Source organism: Talpa europaea, assembly GCF_964194135.1.
Source record: "Talpa europaea genome assembly, chromosome: 7".
NCBI classification, from domain to species: Eukaryota; Metazoa; Chordata; class Mammalia; order Eulipotyphla; family Talpidae; genus Talpa; species Talpa europaea.
The window spans coordinates 50,947,755-50,963,973 of record NC_140074.1 but is presented as its reverse complement, the minus strand read 5'-3'; the positions used below and the strand labels follow the sequence as shown (position 1 = coordinate 50,963,973).

General features: G+C 35.9%; 1 protein-coding gene across 2 annotated transcripts in view; it reads right to left on the bottom strand.

Annotated features, from left to right (window-relative positions):
* Nucleotides 1–16,219, bottom strand: part of NAA35 (N-alpha-acetyltransferase 35, NatC auxiliary subunit) — a gene marked incomplete at both ends in the record, with an annotated part of 74,424 nt that overhangs the window by 8,507 nt on the left and 49,698 nt on the right. For both annotated transcript variants that reach the window (XM_084239185.1, XM_084239186.1), the window contains 5 exons: nt 1,684–1,862; nt 2,416–2,514; nt 3,442–3,508; nt 5,222–5,328; nt 8,062–8,121. In XM_084239185.1, coding sequence (XP_084095311.1) covers nt 1,684–1,862; nt 2,416–2,514; nt 3,442–3,508; nt 5,222–5,328; nt 8,062–8,121 — 512 coding nt within the window. The remainder of the gene's footprint in view (nt 1–1,683; nt 1,863–2,415; nt 2,515–3,441; nt 3,509–5,221; nt 5,329–8,061; nt 8,122–16,219) is intronic.

Here is a 16,219-nt window from a genome sequence, read left to right as displayed (position 1 = left end):
TAGCTATAACAGTAAATAATATTAACAAAATAAGGTCAACAAAGTAGAAAAGATTAACTTTCTTCATAACAGTGCCTCCATAGAATATACAGTATTTTTAATAATTTGAGTTAAGATGAACTATACTAAGATCTGATAATATTAAATCTAATTGTTTGTAATGAACAAGAAAAGGTCATTATTTAAATTATCATGCTTTGCCAGAAATAAGGAAAAGATTTAAACTGTTTTCAGGCATTTAGGTTGTTTCCATACCTTGGCTACTGTTAGTGCTGCAATAAACAAAGGGGTGTAGGTGTCCTTTCAAATTAATGTTTTTGTGTTCTTTGGGTAGATTCCAAGGAGTCGAATAGCTGGGTCGTATAGCAGATGAACGGATCAAGATGTGGTGTGTATATACCCAATGGAATACTACTTAGTGATCAGAACAGATAAACTCATGCCATTTGCAGCAATATGGATGGAACTGGAAGTGTTGATGCTAGGTGAAATAAGTCAAAAGGATAAATATCGGATGGTTTTACTTATATGTGGAAGACAGAAAAACCAAAGGTTCAAAGACAAATCTTAAAAGCTAACATGGGTATGAGGCATCCAGGAGGGGAGGTGGTAGGGGAGGCAGTGAGGGACAGGTGAAAACAGTCGGGGGAAGAGCACAAGGGAATATGGTCATGACTATGGGTGCTTTGGTGGTGGGAGAACTACGGTGATCACACCTGAGTGGAAAAATCATATATTGTACAAAAACTAACAACGATGGAGGGAAAAAACAAAACAAAACACTACATTTAAAAATTTTTTAAATAGGGCCTCCCTGGCGGCGCAGTGGTTGAGCGCTGGGTTGTGGAGCTGCCTGCAGCCTCTGCAACGCTGGTTCGATCCCCGGCTGCTCCCCAGCCACTGGAGGAGGGTCCCACATGGCGCGCAGACCTCTCCTGCCGCCCGCTGCTCCCCTCAGCAGTGTACTTCGGTCCTTCTGCCTGCTCTGCTCCCTGCTCTGGCTCTGGTGAATTCTCTCACCCTCCCGCACTTCTGACTGTAGCCAGTGCTTGTATAAATAAATAAATCTTTAAAAAAATTTTTTTTAAATAAAATTGAAAAAAAAAAAAGAAAAAATTCATTAGCTCTCAATTCTCTTTTCTGTGAGTTTTTCTATGCTTCAAATAGTCTCAAGCATCCTCTTCCTTGTATTATTTACCCCATACTGAAAAGAAAATGAAGAACTACTCTACTAAGGATTATCTCTTATCAACTCCCTTAAAGCTCCTAAGACAAATCAGGGTCATTGTTTGCTCTCAATGAAAATCTCAAGTCATGAATTAGGTCAAGTTTGGAATATTAAGTACATTCCACGCTAGTACCAAGCATCACTGAAATCTGAGCAAAATGCATTAAAAATGTATTAATAAAACAAAATAATCCATTTACCTTAGAGCCACATTTACTAGAACTTTTAAAATAAGTATTCAATGGCTGTAGAAAGTATATTTGTACAGTTTAATGGCAGCTGAAGATATTCAAGATGACCTGGTTCTAATTTTTCAATAGCTATTTTTCAATTTTCCCATAATTAAAGTTAAAATATACTAAATAAAGCAGTACCCTGAAATTATATTTTTATGGATGCTCTCAGATCCCATCTATCCCACACTCCACCAATTTTTACTCATATTATTCTCTTACCAATAGATGTAGTAGTACTCATGCATGCTGTAGAGTTCCAATTCAAAGCCACTTAGAAGATACTGTATCATAATTCGGAGGTTATGGTAAAGGACCCAGGTACCTAAACAGGCCAAATGTTGCCTTTGTGGTTCCTGTTTCAACAGCATAGTGTGAAGGGTTGCATCAACCTTCTCTGCCTATCAGAATGAAATGTCATAACATTGACTTTCTTCTTAATGTGAGAATTGAAAAAAAAAAAAATGCTAAAAACAGCACATGAACAGAAAATGTAAAGACCTAAAGACACTTTCAAATACATTTGTGGTTAGATTTATATTCAAACATCTCATGTCACAATGGATAATTTTCACCTAAATATTCCTTAAACAAAAAGACACACATTTTATAGGACAGATATGCAATCGACTTCAGATCTTTATTAATTTGCCTCTGCTCTCAAATTTACGGTATTATTATAATGTTAACTTTACATAAAACTATAATTCGGAGTTCAATACACATTTCATAATTTACACTGATTATCAGCAAAATAAGATGTTTTTCAGTTTGATTACTGGTATTTCTTTTTATTAACTCTTTCATGTAGAAAGACAATACATTTTAAGTTAAAAGCAAATTCATCATATTGAAAAATTAAAATCAAAAGAGTTCCAAAGAGTTGTTTTTTAAAATCTGGTCAAAGTATATAAACTGCTTAATTAGAGGAGAGGGAAACTTGCAGGCTCTTACCTCATCCTGCAAGGTAGCAAATTCCTCAAGAATATGACCAAGTTTATCTCTCTGTCGAGCCCTGTTATGTCCATGGATCTGAATGAGACTACAGAATGGCTGCAATACACATACAATTTATTCAACCATCAATATGAAATTTCCTGATACAAAAGAAAACATTCCAAAACATTCTAGGTTTAAATGGGGGAAAATGCCGTGTATGAATGAATAATGTCTACGTATGTTTTTTACATAGGTGTTTCCTTTTTGTGGAACTCAACACCAGAATGATTTAAGAAGTATGAACTATAAGATTCTTTAAGCACAACAGTGTTTTACATTTGTATATTTTGACAGATATTGTCAAAATATTTGACAAATAAATAGCTATTTGTTCAAATAAATAGCTGTAGAGGCAGTATTAACATATCACTTTTAAAGACTGAGGAAGTTTATAGAAAAGTGATCTGTCTGATAATGATAACAATGAAATTTGGTCTTTTATTCATATTCTCCTTTCACCATACCATGCTGCCTTCCTGGAACTTGGTATAAATCAAATTAGAGCCCACATTGGTATATAGCCAAGCACTCTTAAGAGAACTGTTTAGATAATTAATAAGAATGATTTGATAATAATTTTAATTTCACTAGTATCCTGCTCATTAATGTAGTATAAAGGTAAATGCCCGGGGATGTTAATATTCTTTGTTTACAAGATTAAAGTGTTTTGTCCATTTACCAAAAAAATTTTTAAAAAGTGAACACTGCTATTTTCCCAAATGGGGATCATGACTTACTGTAATATTATGTTCTGTGGCCCCTAAGAACTATACTGAGATAGCATCAAAAGGAGCTCAGTACCTACCAGGAAGAGCACAGGTCATGTACAGTGTTAAACAGGAGACCGAAATTGCTTATTTATTCAGTGAACATGAATAAGAAATTTTAGATGAAAAAGTAGGAGAAATTAATGCTATTAAAGAAATTACACTCCACAATTTTTTAAATGTCCACCACAGTGATTCAAATTGTAGCTCTTACCCGAACACAGTGAGTAACAAAAGAGTCAATACAGTCCTTAGCCTGGTGATTATTATAAAGGTAGCACCTGTAAGATAATATTCATGTCATTAAGATCAAACTATTAATGCCTGGCCTACAAAAAGCAGCAGTGGTGTACCAATGAACAAGGGAAGGCAGAAAAAGAGAAAATGGAAAAGTCTGCTGGCATTAGATTAAGAAATATTTCATTATTGTGTTGTTCACAACAAATGTGCAATATTTCCATTTCTTTTTATTCTCTATTTGGGTATTAGTACTGGATCCAATAATACATCAAGTTAATGACAAAAAGAAAATCCCAAAGCTCTACTTTTTCATGATCCAATTTTCCCATTTTTTATTTCCCTGTAATTGATATTCTCATGCTATGGTCTGTGCTCTTGACAGTAACTGCCAAGAAAATGTACAGAATCCTAATTTTTTTCAAGATGTACTCACACTTTAAACTACTACCCAAAATCATCATCTACAAAACCCTCTGGCACCTCATCTATCCTCACAAAGTAGTTTCCCTGTGGTGTTCTTTATCTCAGTTGATAGCATCACTTTTTGACTAAAGCCTTCCTTAAGCACTCTGGGAGGATTTGCTCCCTGCCTGGCCCTAAATGTACTATAGGTCTGAATTGATGGTAAATACTTATTTTTCTATTACTGAGGTGAGAGGTCAGTTGCCTTTGCCCCTAAGACACCAAAGGCTTTCTCTTGTTCAGGAAACAAAGATGCCTTTCAAAATAGGACTGTTCAGTAACACTGCACCCGGTCACCCAAGGGTTCTGGTGGAGAGGTACAAAGAAATGAATGTTTTCATGTGTGCGCCTGCTAGTGCTATGTCCATTCTGCAGGATCAAGGAGTCACTTCAACTTTCAAGTCTTATGAAGAAAGACATCTTATAAAGCTGTAACTGCCATAGACTGTGATTCTTCTTAGCGACATGAGTGAAATCAACTGAAAACCTGAAAGGATTTAGCATTATGAATGCCTTTAAAACACTAATGATTCATGGGAGGAGGTAAAACTATAACCGGCATTTGGAAGAAGTTGATTTCAACCCTGATGAGGAATTCAAGACTTCAGTGGAGGAAGAAACTGCAGGAGTAGTATAAATAACAAGAACTAAAATTAGAAATAGAGTCTGAAGTATAACTGAACTATAATTTCATGATAAAAACTGAATGGGTGAGGAATTGCTTCTTATAGATGAGCTTAGAAAGTGGTTTCTGGGGATGGAATTTACTCCTGGTAAAGATGCTGTGACCATGTTGAGTTGAAAACAAGGGACAATATTTTTCTCTGCTCCCCGCTGGAAAAGCTCTACTTAAGTCTTAAATGCTAACTCAAATGTTTGTACTTTCTGCATAAAATCTGTTAATGTTTTCAGGGCAGGGCAGTGATGCTACCAGAACAAGTTTAGAGATCAATTATCTGCATTTTTTATTTCTACTTAGACTCAGATCACTGAGAACTTATCTTGTTTTATAAAATGCCTGCGTAACAGTAATTTGCATACAATGAGGTTCAATACAAGTTACTTAAGTTGCAAATGACTTCAGTGTTTCTTCTTATGTTAGACCCTAATGCCATTCTCACACATACTTCATTTCAAACAACCTGTGGCAGAAATCAATTAATATTAGCATGTCTGCACTTTCTTTTATATGGTGACTTGATTCCAATAGTTTTTATGCTTTGGCAGCGAAGGAACAAAGAGAATTTCAGGTTTTAAGAAACACAAATGCTATAAAATGTTAGGATACTTACTTTGGGGAGAGAACTGGAGGACTGACAAAAGATCGAAGTGCATCTTTGACCATGTCTTGCATGAGATGGGTTCCAAAGACCTTTTTGTTATCCACTAGGAAAGTGGTCTTAAAATAAGTGCTACATATTAGTAATGCTGTCACAATCTTGACATACTATATATACATATACTAAATGATCAGTGTGACATGAATATATTTCTTATAAACACCACAGAATACAAGGGATTAAAATATAAAAAACTGCTAGAAAATTTTTATAAATCAATGATTTCCTAATAGGCACTATTATTGATCCCTATGTTAACGTGTGTTCTGAGGGAGAGAAAAAAATATCTCCCAAAAGCAGAAAAACTGAACTAATCAAAATGAAATGCCTAGTATGAGCATGTCATGCAAGCTAATATGTAAAAGGGATTCACAAATTATGAAATATTAAATGGTTATAAATATTTAGTTGATAATCTTTACCCCCAAGGAACACTTAGGAATACTACAAACTTTCTGAAATTGGAGAAAACATACTTAAAATAATAAGTTATTAATAATCTGCATTTAATTTTCTCCCTTTAACAACTTCTGCGTATTTTAAGGTTATCTGTTTTTTAGTTATTTTTACAGAGTTTTTATGTTTTAAATACAAATCCTTTGTCAGAGAGGATTTACAAATGATTTTTTCCATTCTGTAGTCCTCTTTCCTTTCCCTATCAATTTATCTATTTTTTTATGGCTTGTAGTTTTGATGTAATATCTAAGAATTTTCTGCCTTCCCCAAAGTCACAGACTTATCTCCTACTTTTCTTCCATAAGTTTTATAGCTTCACATTTTATATTTAGGTTTATAATATATTCTGAGTCAATTTCTTCTATGTCTGTCCAACTGTTCTTGCTCCATTTGTTGAAAGGAGCACCACACCATTTCACCACTAATCTTTGCGCTTTGTCAACAACCGATTATATATTAATCAACCACATTAGTCAATTAATAAAGACCATATATACTATAAAAATGGCTATATAAAGGACTAATTAAAGAATAGGCCTTTTCTGGGCTTTACCTTTCATTCTACTGATCTATGTGCCCATTATTGTACCAATACCATACCTGTCTTGCAGTCATGTAATGTAAGTTTCCTAACTTTATTTTCAAAATTGCTCTGGCTATTCTAATTTCTCTGTCTTTCCATATACATTTTAGAATAAGCTTGCTGATATCTACAAATTTTCCTGCTATTATTTTGATTGAGATTGCTTTGAATTTGTAGATCAGTTTTGGGGAGAATTAACATCTTAAAAATATCAAGTGTTTTTGCCTGTTCTATTTTCTGGAAGATACAAATGACCTGGCATTTTCTTTGCTGCAAAGTTTTCAACTATGAATTCAATTTCTTTACTAAACATAGGATTATTCAAGTTATATATTTCTTTTTGAATTTTGGTAGTGTCCTTCAAGGAATTGGTCTATTTCATTTATAATTTTGAATTTATGGGGCCTCCCTGGTGGTGCAAGGGGTTAAGACGCAACCTATGAAGCTAACCACAGCCACTGCAGTATGAGTTCAATCCCCAGCCAGGGAGCTACCCACATGGTGCAGCAGACCTCTCCTGACTTGCCCACTGCTCCCCTCAGCAGTGTATTTCAGTCATTCTGCCTGTTCTGTTTGGTTAATCCTCTCACCCCCACTCCTCTCCCGCACCTCTGGCCTATATCCCATTCTTGTATGCATAAATAAATCTTTAAAAAAATTTTGAATTTATGGACACAGAGTTGTTTATAATATTCTTTTTTTTTAAAAAAAGCTTTATTTATTTTTATTTATTTATTTATTTATTTATTTATTTATTTATACAAGCACTGGGTACAGTCAGAAGCGCAGGAGGGCGAGAGGATTCACCAGAGCCAGAGCAGAGCAGGCAGAAGGACTGAAGCACACTGCTGAGGGGAGCAGCGGGCGGCAGGAGAGGTCTGCGCGTCATGTGGGACTCTCCTCCAGTGGCCCGGGAGCAGCTGGGGATGGAACCGGCGCTACAGAGGCTGCGGGCAGCTTTGCAACCCAGCGCTCAACTGCTGCGCCACCAGGGGAGGCCCTGTTTATAATATTCTTAAACGATCACCTTAATGTGTAGGGCCTATCATGGTATCTTCTCTTTCATTCCTTGATAAAATTATGATTCTCTATCTTCTATTTTCATGCTCTGTCAGGTTAGAGGTTCATCAATTTTGTTGACATTTTCAAAGAACCTGCTTTTGATTGTGCTGATTTTCTCTACCACTTGTTTCCTATTTTACAGATTTCTGCATTTGTTATTTCCTTCCTTTTGATTGCTTAGAGTTTGTTTTTTATCCCCTTGTTTTCTAAAACACAATCTTAAATTACTAATTTTAGATTTTTCTTATTTTTCATATAAACATTTAATGTTGTCAATTTCCCCCTAGGCACTGCTTAATTTAATTGTACCTTACAGATTCTGATATATTTTCTTTTTCATTCTTAAGACTTCTTCCTTGATCCACAGATTTTTTAGACAAGTGTTAATTTCCAATATCTGGAGAATTTTCCAGATACATTCCTGTTATTGATTAGTTTAACTTCACAGAAGTCAAAGAGCATACTTTGTACAATTTATATTATTTTAAAATTAATGAAGTTTATTTTATGGCCTATTATCTTGATGAATGTCTAACACTTTTAAGTCTATTCTATTAAAATAACACTAACTGTAGAACATCCTTTAGAAGCATCTCCTTGTTCCATCAAAAAAACAATGTGAGTATACACAACACTTAATGTTTAAGAAACATCCCATCTTTATAATGGAATGATACTAATGGGAACTTACTTGTAATAAAGATCTTGAAAGAACACAAGGTGATTGTTCACTAAATTCACAGAAAAAATCCTGATACACAAGAGAAAAAGGAATGTCATTAGCAGATTAAATAAAAGCTGAAAATATTTGCAGAGTGTAATTTACTACCTGTGTTAAGACAAATAACTTCAGAACATATCTATAGGGCTTATTTAATTGCAGTCACTGGGATTAATGAATAATTTTAGAATTTCAACAAACTGAGCACTGCAAGAATATCAATAATATCAATAGTAAATGTGTACACCATGAAAAAAATAGAATCAAGAAATTATAATTAATGGGAGAGGTTTATTTCCTATTTCACATAAATACCAAGTAACCAGGCTGACTGAATTCATATTGCTGTTTCTGACTTTAGGTAAACCAAAAGATATGCCAAAAAATTGTATGTCAGCTTATACACAAATAAAAGAAAAAGGTAATATACACTGAAATGTTAACATTTGCAGATTATAACATTATAGTGATTTATCAACTTCATATTTTTTGCATTTTCCAAATTTTAGAGTTAGTAAAAATGTATGCATTTTAATATTTGGATTGGGCTCATTAAGTAAGGACAAGGTATCTGTGCTTCCGGACACTTATGGCATTGCTATATGCTGGCAATGAGCGAATTAAAGATATAGAGCCTATAGTTTCCTTTCCTGGAAAGAGACTGTTTTCTACAGTGATAGTCATTTGGGCAAAAACTATCTAGACAATTATAGCACTTCCCCCTATATTACAGCTGAAAGATCCCCTCAGCACAGCACTACCTAACCATCAATGACTTAAAGCTTGTATTCAAGGTATGTGCCACCCAAACTTTATCCAAACTCTATCCAAGAAAGGCAATGTTACTGTTGGGCTGGGAAAATTACCAGTATTTTTTATTATGTAGCATCCCTAAAATAAGAGAAGGGACGTGGGGCAGGGTAGGATAAAGGAGGAAGAGAAGGAGTAGAAGGAAGTGGTGGAGACAAAGGGGAAGAGGGTAGTGAGGGAATGAGTGTTTCAGGGTTATTAAAATATGTCAGCTTAAGTCACACCTATTTTTAAAAAGGTTTTCCTTTTCTCCTTGAACTATTATTCTGTCTGGTTACCATCTCATGACACTTAACTTTTCTTCTTTTTGAATAGTTATGCAACATGCTTTAAATTTTCTCTTTTAGTGGAGACAAATCTTCTACTTTTTAGCTCCATTTACTATCTTTTTTTTTTAAATAATAAATTTTATTTTTATATTCCCCCATACAATTGCAAATGCCCCATTCTGACCCCAATCCTTCCCCTCCCGCCCCCCACCCCCCAAAAAGTGTCTCTGGTTCATAGTTTTTTGTTGATTTTGATTTTCACTTTCTTATATTCATTTTCCTGGTCCCTTATTTAAGTTTTCTAGATTCCTGCTATGAGTGAGACCATCCGGTATTTTTCTTTTTCTTTTTGGCTTATTTCGCTGAGCATGATCCCTTCCAGCGCCATCCATGTTGCTGCAAATTGCATGTGTTTATCTTTTTTGAATGGTGAGTAATATTCCATGGTGTATATGTACCACATCTTCTTGATCCAGTCATCTATTTTTGGGCATTTGGGTTGTTTCCAAAGCTTAGCTATTGTAAACAGTGCTGCTATAAACATAGGGGTGCAGGTGCTCTTTGGAATTGATGTTTCTGTGTCCTTTGGGTAAATACCTAGGAGTGGAATTGCTGGATCATATGGAAGCTTTATGTTTAGCAGGTCCAGAAATCTCCACACAGCTCTCCATAGTGGTTGGACCAGTTTGCACTCCCACCAACAGTGCAGGAGAGTTCCTTTTTCTCCACACCCTCGCCAACATTTGTTGTTGCTAGTTTTTTTAATATGTGCCATTCTCACTGGTGTGAGATGGTATCTCATGGTAGTTTTGATTTGCATTTCCCTGATTACAAGTGATGTTGAACATTTTTTCATATGTCTGTTGGCCATTTGCATTTCCTCTTCAGAGAAGTTTCTTTTTAGCTCTTCTGCCCATTTTTTGACTGGATTATTTTCTTTGTTGTTGCTGAGTCTCATCAGCTCTTTGCAGATTTTTGTGATCAGTCCTTTATCATTAGTGTTGGGTGCAAAAATGTTCTCCCAGTTGGTGGGGTTTCTCTTTGTTTTTGTTATTGTCTCTTTTGCTGTGCAGAAGCTCTTTAATTTGATATAGTCCCAGCTGTTTATCTTTGTCTTCACTATCACTGCTTTGGGTGATGTGTCTGTAAAGATGTCTTTGATGTGCAAGTCCCGTAGTGTTTCGCCTATATTTCCTTCTATGTATTTTATGGTTTCAGGTCTTATATCTAATTCTTTAATCCATTTTGAGTTGATTTTTGTGTATGGTGTGAGGTAGTGGTCAAGCTTCATTCTTTTGCATGTAGCGACCCAGTTTTCCCAGCACCATTTACTGAACAAACTTTCTTTGCTCCAATGCATAGTCTTTGCTCCTTTGTCAAAGATGAGTTGACCATAAATCTGTGGGTTTATTTCTGGATTTTCTATTCGATTCCATTGGTCTGTATGTCTGTTCTTGTTCCAATACCATGCAATTTTGATGATTATGGCTTTGTAGTATAGTTTGAAGTCTGGGAGTGTGATGCCTCCATTTCCTTCTTTTTTTTTTCAGTAGAGCTTTGGCTATTTGGGGTTTTTGGTGATTCCATATGAATTTCATCAAAAATTGTTCTATTTCTTTGAAGAATGCCATTGAGATTTTGATTGGAATAGCATTGAATCTGTATATTGCTTTTGGTAGGATGGCCATTCTAATAATGTTTATTCTTCCAATCCATGAGCAGGGGATGTCTTTCCATTTCTTTGTGTCTTCTTCTATTTCTTTTAACAGTGTTTTATAGTTTTTTTTGTATAGGTCCTTTACCTCTTTTGTTAGATTTATTCCCAAATATTTGATTTTTTTGGTTTCGATAATAAAAGGGATGGTTTTTTTGATTTCTTCTTCTTCAGATTTATTGTTTGTGTATAGGAAGGCTACTGACTTTTCCGTGTTGATTTTGTATCCTGCCACTTTACTGAATTGATTGATGAGTTGAATTAGTTTTTCTGTGGAGATTTTGGGGTTCTCTATGTATATTATCATATCATCTGCAAATAGTGATAGTTTGACTTCTTCTTTTCCTATTTGGATTCCTTGGATGTCTTTCTCTTGTCTTATTGCTCTGGCTAGGACTTCCAGTATTATATTGAAAAGCAGTGGTGAGAGTGGACATCCTTGTCTTGTTCCAGATCTTAATGGAATTGCTTTCAGCTTTTCACCATTGAGAATGATACTGGCTGTTGGCTTGTCATAGATGGCCTTTATGATGTTGAGGTATGTTCCTTGTATCCCAAGAATTTCAAGGGCTTTTATCATGAATGGGTGTTGCACTTTGTCGAAAGCTTTCTCAGCATCTATTGATATTATCATATGGTTTTTATATTTCTTTTTGTTGATGTGTTGGATAACGTTGATTGATTTTCGGATGTTAAACCATCCTTGTGCCCCTGGAATGAATCCAACTTGGTCGTTGTGAATTATCTTATGGATACATTGTTGGATTCTGATAGCTAAAATTTTATTGAGGATTTTTGCATCAGTGTTCATTAGGGAGATCGGCCTATAGTTTTCCTTTTTTGTGTTGTCCTTATTCGGTTTTGGTATTAGTGTAATATTGGCTTCATAGAACGTGTTTGGTATTGTCCCTTCCTTCTCAATTTTTTGGAAGAGTTTGTGAAGGATAGGCACTAATTCGTCTCTGAATGTTTGGTAGAATTCATTTGTAAATCCGTCAGGTCCTGGGCTTTTGTTTTTGGGGAGGTTTTTGATTACCATTTCAATTTCGCTGCTTGTAATTGGTCTGTTTAGGTGTTCTATTTCTTCTTTATCTAGCTTTGGGTGATTGTAGAGTTGTAGGAATTTGTCCATCTCCTCTAGGTTGTTGAACTTGTTTCCATATAACTGTTCATAGTAGTTACTGATTATTCTTTTGATTTCTGCTGTGTCCGTTGTGATTTCTCCTCTTTCATTTATGATCCTGTGTATTTGTGCTTTCTCCCTTTTTTCCTTTATGAGCCTGGCTAGGGGTTTGTCTATTTTATCTATTTTTTCAAAGAACCAGCTCTTGGTTTCATTGATCTTTTGGATTGTTTTTTTAGTTTCAATTTCATTTATTTCTGCTTTGATTTTTATTATTTCTTTTCTTCTACTGGTTTTGGGGTTTTTTTGTTGTTCTTTTTCTAGATCTTTGAGCTTTGAGATTAGGTTGTTTCTTTGAGTTCTTTCTTGTTTTTTGATGTGAGCTTCTGTTGCTATATATTTTCCTCTTATTACTGCTTTTGCTGCATCCCATACATTTAGGATATTGGTGTCCTCCTTGTCATTCAATTCAAAGAATTTTCCCATTTACTATCTTTCTGATCCACTCATTCTAACTCCTTTATCAGCTCTTCTTCATCACCAATTTTCGTATGCTTTTCCTTCCACACTTACACAAAGTCTAAGGACACTCCTGTTTCTCAGTTTAAGTGCCTGTTCTACCAAGATCTACCAAATTTCTCTGGTCAATTGACTGTTAAATATTCTCCACCAAGGAAGGTCCTGGGTCAAAATGTTCACACTTTTAAGACTTTTGAGAAAGACAATCACTGGAGTATAGAAAAATGACTATTTCCTCTTATGAACACTAAATTGTCATACTTTTCAACTTAATTGCTATAAACTGCATTTCTTTACTTAAAATGTTAAGTCCTTTTCCCCTATTTTACTTCTAGCATTTTACATATGCACTTTTAAAATGTGTGTGCTTGTGTTCTTTCCCAATTTTTCACTGAGATGCTTTTACCTTTATATCTTATCGACACGAGTACTTCATCGTATCAGTAACAGATTTCTCAGGCATAGCCAGCAGATTAGTTGGTCCCTTATTCTTCCTAACGTTAATCTTTTCCTATATTCTTAGTCTCTGCTACCCTGTCCTCCATAACTACTGTCACCTTTCCCTCTGTCCCAAGCCTTCCATGGGTCCAGACTCTCCTACTCTGCCCCTTTCATGTCCAGTACCAGTAGTACAGCTCCTGGGCTCTCTCAGATCCCCTCTATTATGGGTATCATCATACATTCAACTCCGCCCCCCCCCCCAAGGCTATCTATAATCCTCCCCCAGAATATCAAATTCCATCTGTTGTATTATACTTTCTTATTCCAATACACATTGAGCTTCTCCTTTTCTAAAATCCTATAATTAAATCTGATGAACACAAATATATATATATACACAAAACAATTAAGATCAGAAAGTAGATGCAGCAGAAGAGTTAAAAAAATCTCTTTAAAATCCAGATTATAGGCCAACAGGCATATGAAAAAATGTTCAATATCACTTGTAATCAGGGAAATGCAAATCAAAACTACCATGAGATACCATCTTACACCAGTGAGAATGGCACATATTAAAAAAACTAGCAACAACAAATGTTGGCAAGGTTGTGGAGAAAAAGGAACTCTCCTGCACTGCTGGTGGGAGTGCAAACTGGTCCAACCACTATAGAGAGCTGTGTGGAGATTTCTTGACATACTAAAGATAGAGCTTCCATATGATCCAGCAATTCCACTCCTAGGTATTTACCCAAAGGACACGGAAACATCAATTCCAAAGAGCACCTGCACCCCTATGTTTATAGCAGCACTGTTTACAATAGCTAAGCTTTGGAAACAACCCAAATGCCCAAAAATAGATGACTGGATCAAGAAGATATGGTACATATACACCATGGAATATTACTCAGCATTCAAAAAAGATAAACACATGCAATTTGCAGCAACATGGATGGCGCTGGAAGGGATCATGCTCAGCAAAATAAGCCAGAAAGAAAAAGAAAAATACCGGATGGTCTCACTCATAGCAGGAATCTAGAAAACTTAAATAAGGGACCAGGAAAAAGAATAACTATAAGAAAGAAAAAATCAAAATCAACAAACCACTATAAACCAGAGACATACTATGGACGTGAGGGGCGGGGAAAGGAGGGATCGGGGTCAAAATAAGGGGGTTGTAATTGTATGGGGAATATAAAAATAAAATTTAAATTAAAAAAAGGAAAAAAAATAAAATCCAGATTATACCATTAACAATCAGCAAATTTAACTATAAGCTCTCTAAACCTTAGTAAATTGCAAAGTGAACTGGCTGATGTCTGATCTTTTCTGCTTTTATCTGTCTTTTATGAGTCTTATGACAGAATGGGACAAACTACTAAAAAGGAAGCAAACGCAAAAGGTATCATCAGTGAAAGTTTCACCAATATTTCACCGACTTAAACAACAACAAATTAGAAGAAAGGAAAGTAAGGTTATTACAAAAAAGAGCATAAGCAAAACGTACACATTTTTATTGGGTATCAATTATGTCCCAGAGGCTGTTGCTTAATTCTAGGAGTATAAACTAGGTAATTTTTCATCTTAGCAAACACAGATAAAACTTCAATCTAGAACCAATAAGGAAGGCTTCACAGAGGAATAGACATAGGGGCCAGGAATTCTATACCTCAGCATGCAAGGGGATAGTACTCAAATGCACATCTATATAGAATTATGCAAAATAGTGTGCTTATATCTATACAACAGTATTATTTTGCACATTTTCTACCTTCCTATCAACCTTACATAAGTCATTATGAGCTTAACAAATCTCTACCTCTGAATGCTTTAATAGCCTTTGGATAAATTTTGTTCTTCTATATCTTAACCAGTAAAAAAGATTAATCCAAAATATGCTAACTTAATAACACGCATACCCTTTTCCCAGCAACTTTATTATTTAGGAATTTAGGTTAAGGAGGAAGGAAGTACATGATACAAAGATTTACATGTAGAGGGCCTCCCTGGTGGCGCAGCGGGTTGAGTGCTGCACTGTGAAGCTGTCCACAGCCTCTGCAGCATGGGTTCAATTCCCGCCCGGCCAGGGAGAAACCCACATGGCGTGGCAGATCTCTCCTGCCTCACCCACTGCTCCCCTCAGCAGGGTCTTTGGTCCATCTGCCTGTTCTGCTCCCCACTGTCTCTGGTGAATTCTCTCACCCTCCTGCATCTCTGACCTGTACCCCAGTTCTTTTTTTTTAAAGATTTATTTATTTATGCATACAAGAGCTGGGATACAGGCCAGAGATATTGGGGGTGAGAGGATTCACCAGAGACAGAGTAGGGAACGGAACAGGCAGACTGACTGAAACACATTGCTGAGGGGAGCAGCAGGCGAGACAAGAGAGGTCTGCCTCACCATGTGGGTTGCTCCCTGGCTGGCCAGGGATCGAACTCGCACTGCAGAGGCTGAGGATAGCTTCAGAGTGTGGTGCTTAACCCCTTGCGCCACCAGGGAGGCTCTGTACCCCAGTTCTTGTATAAATAAATAAATCTTTAAAAAAAAATTACATGTAGAGAGGTTCATCTTGGAATTGTTTATAACAGTAAACAATGAAAAAATCCTAAATGTATCAATATGAATGGACTTAAAAAAAACCTGTGGTATATGCACATAATGAAGTACCACACAGCCGTTTAAATACTGTGGAAGTATGTGTTTTTGTTGATATTAAAACATGTTCACACCATAGATGAGTAGTTTAAAAGACAGGTTAGAAACCACTATGATCCAATCTTTGTATGAAAAATTATACACACACATAAGTTTTATAAAAGGTTTTGAAGGCAGAATCTAGGTTCAAACTCCCATTTGTAAAAACTGGGTGAATTATCTAATTTCTCTAAACTGTATTAATCTCTAATATGCATAGTATAAAAAAACCTTAAGAACATAAACAGAAGGGCCTCCCTGGTAGTGCAAGGGGTTAAGCACCACACTATAAAGCAATCCGCAGCCACTGCCGCACGAGTTTGATCCCCAGCCGGCTAGGGAGAAACCGACATGGCGAGGCAGACCTCTCCTTTCTCTCCCTTCAGCAGTGTGTTTCAGTCTGCCTATTCTGTTCCCCACTCTGTCTCTGGTGGGTCCTCTCACCCCCCGCATCTCTGGCCTGTACCCCAGCTCTTGTATGCATAACTAAATAAATCTTTAAAAAAAAAAAAAAGAAGATAAACAGAAATACATCAATAGATATCTATGTATATCTATCT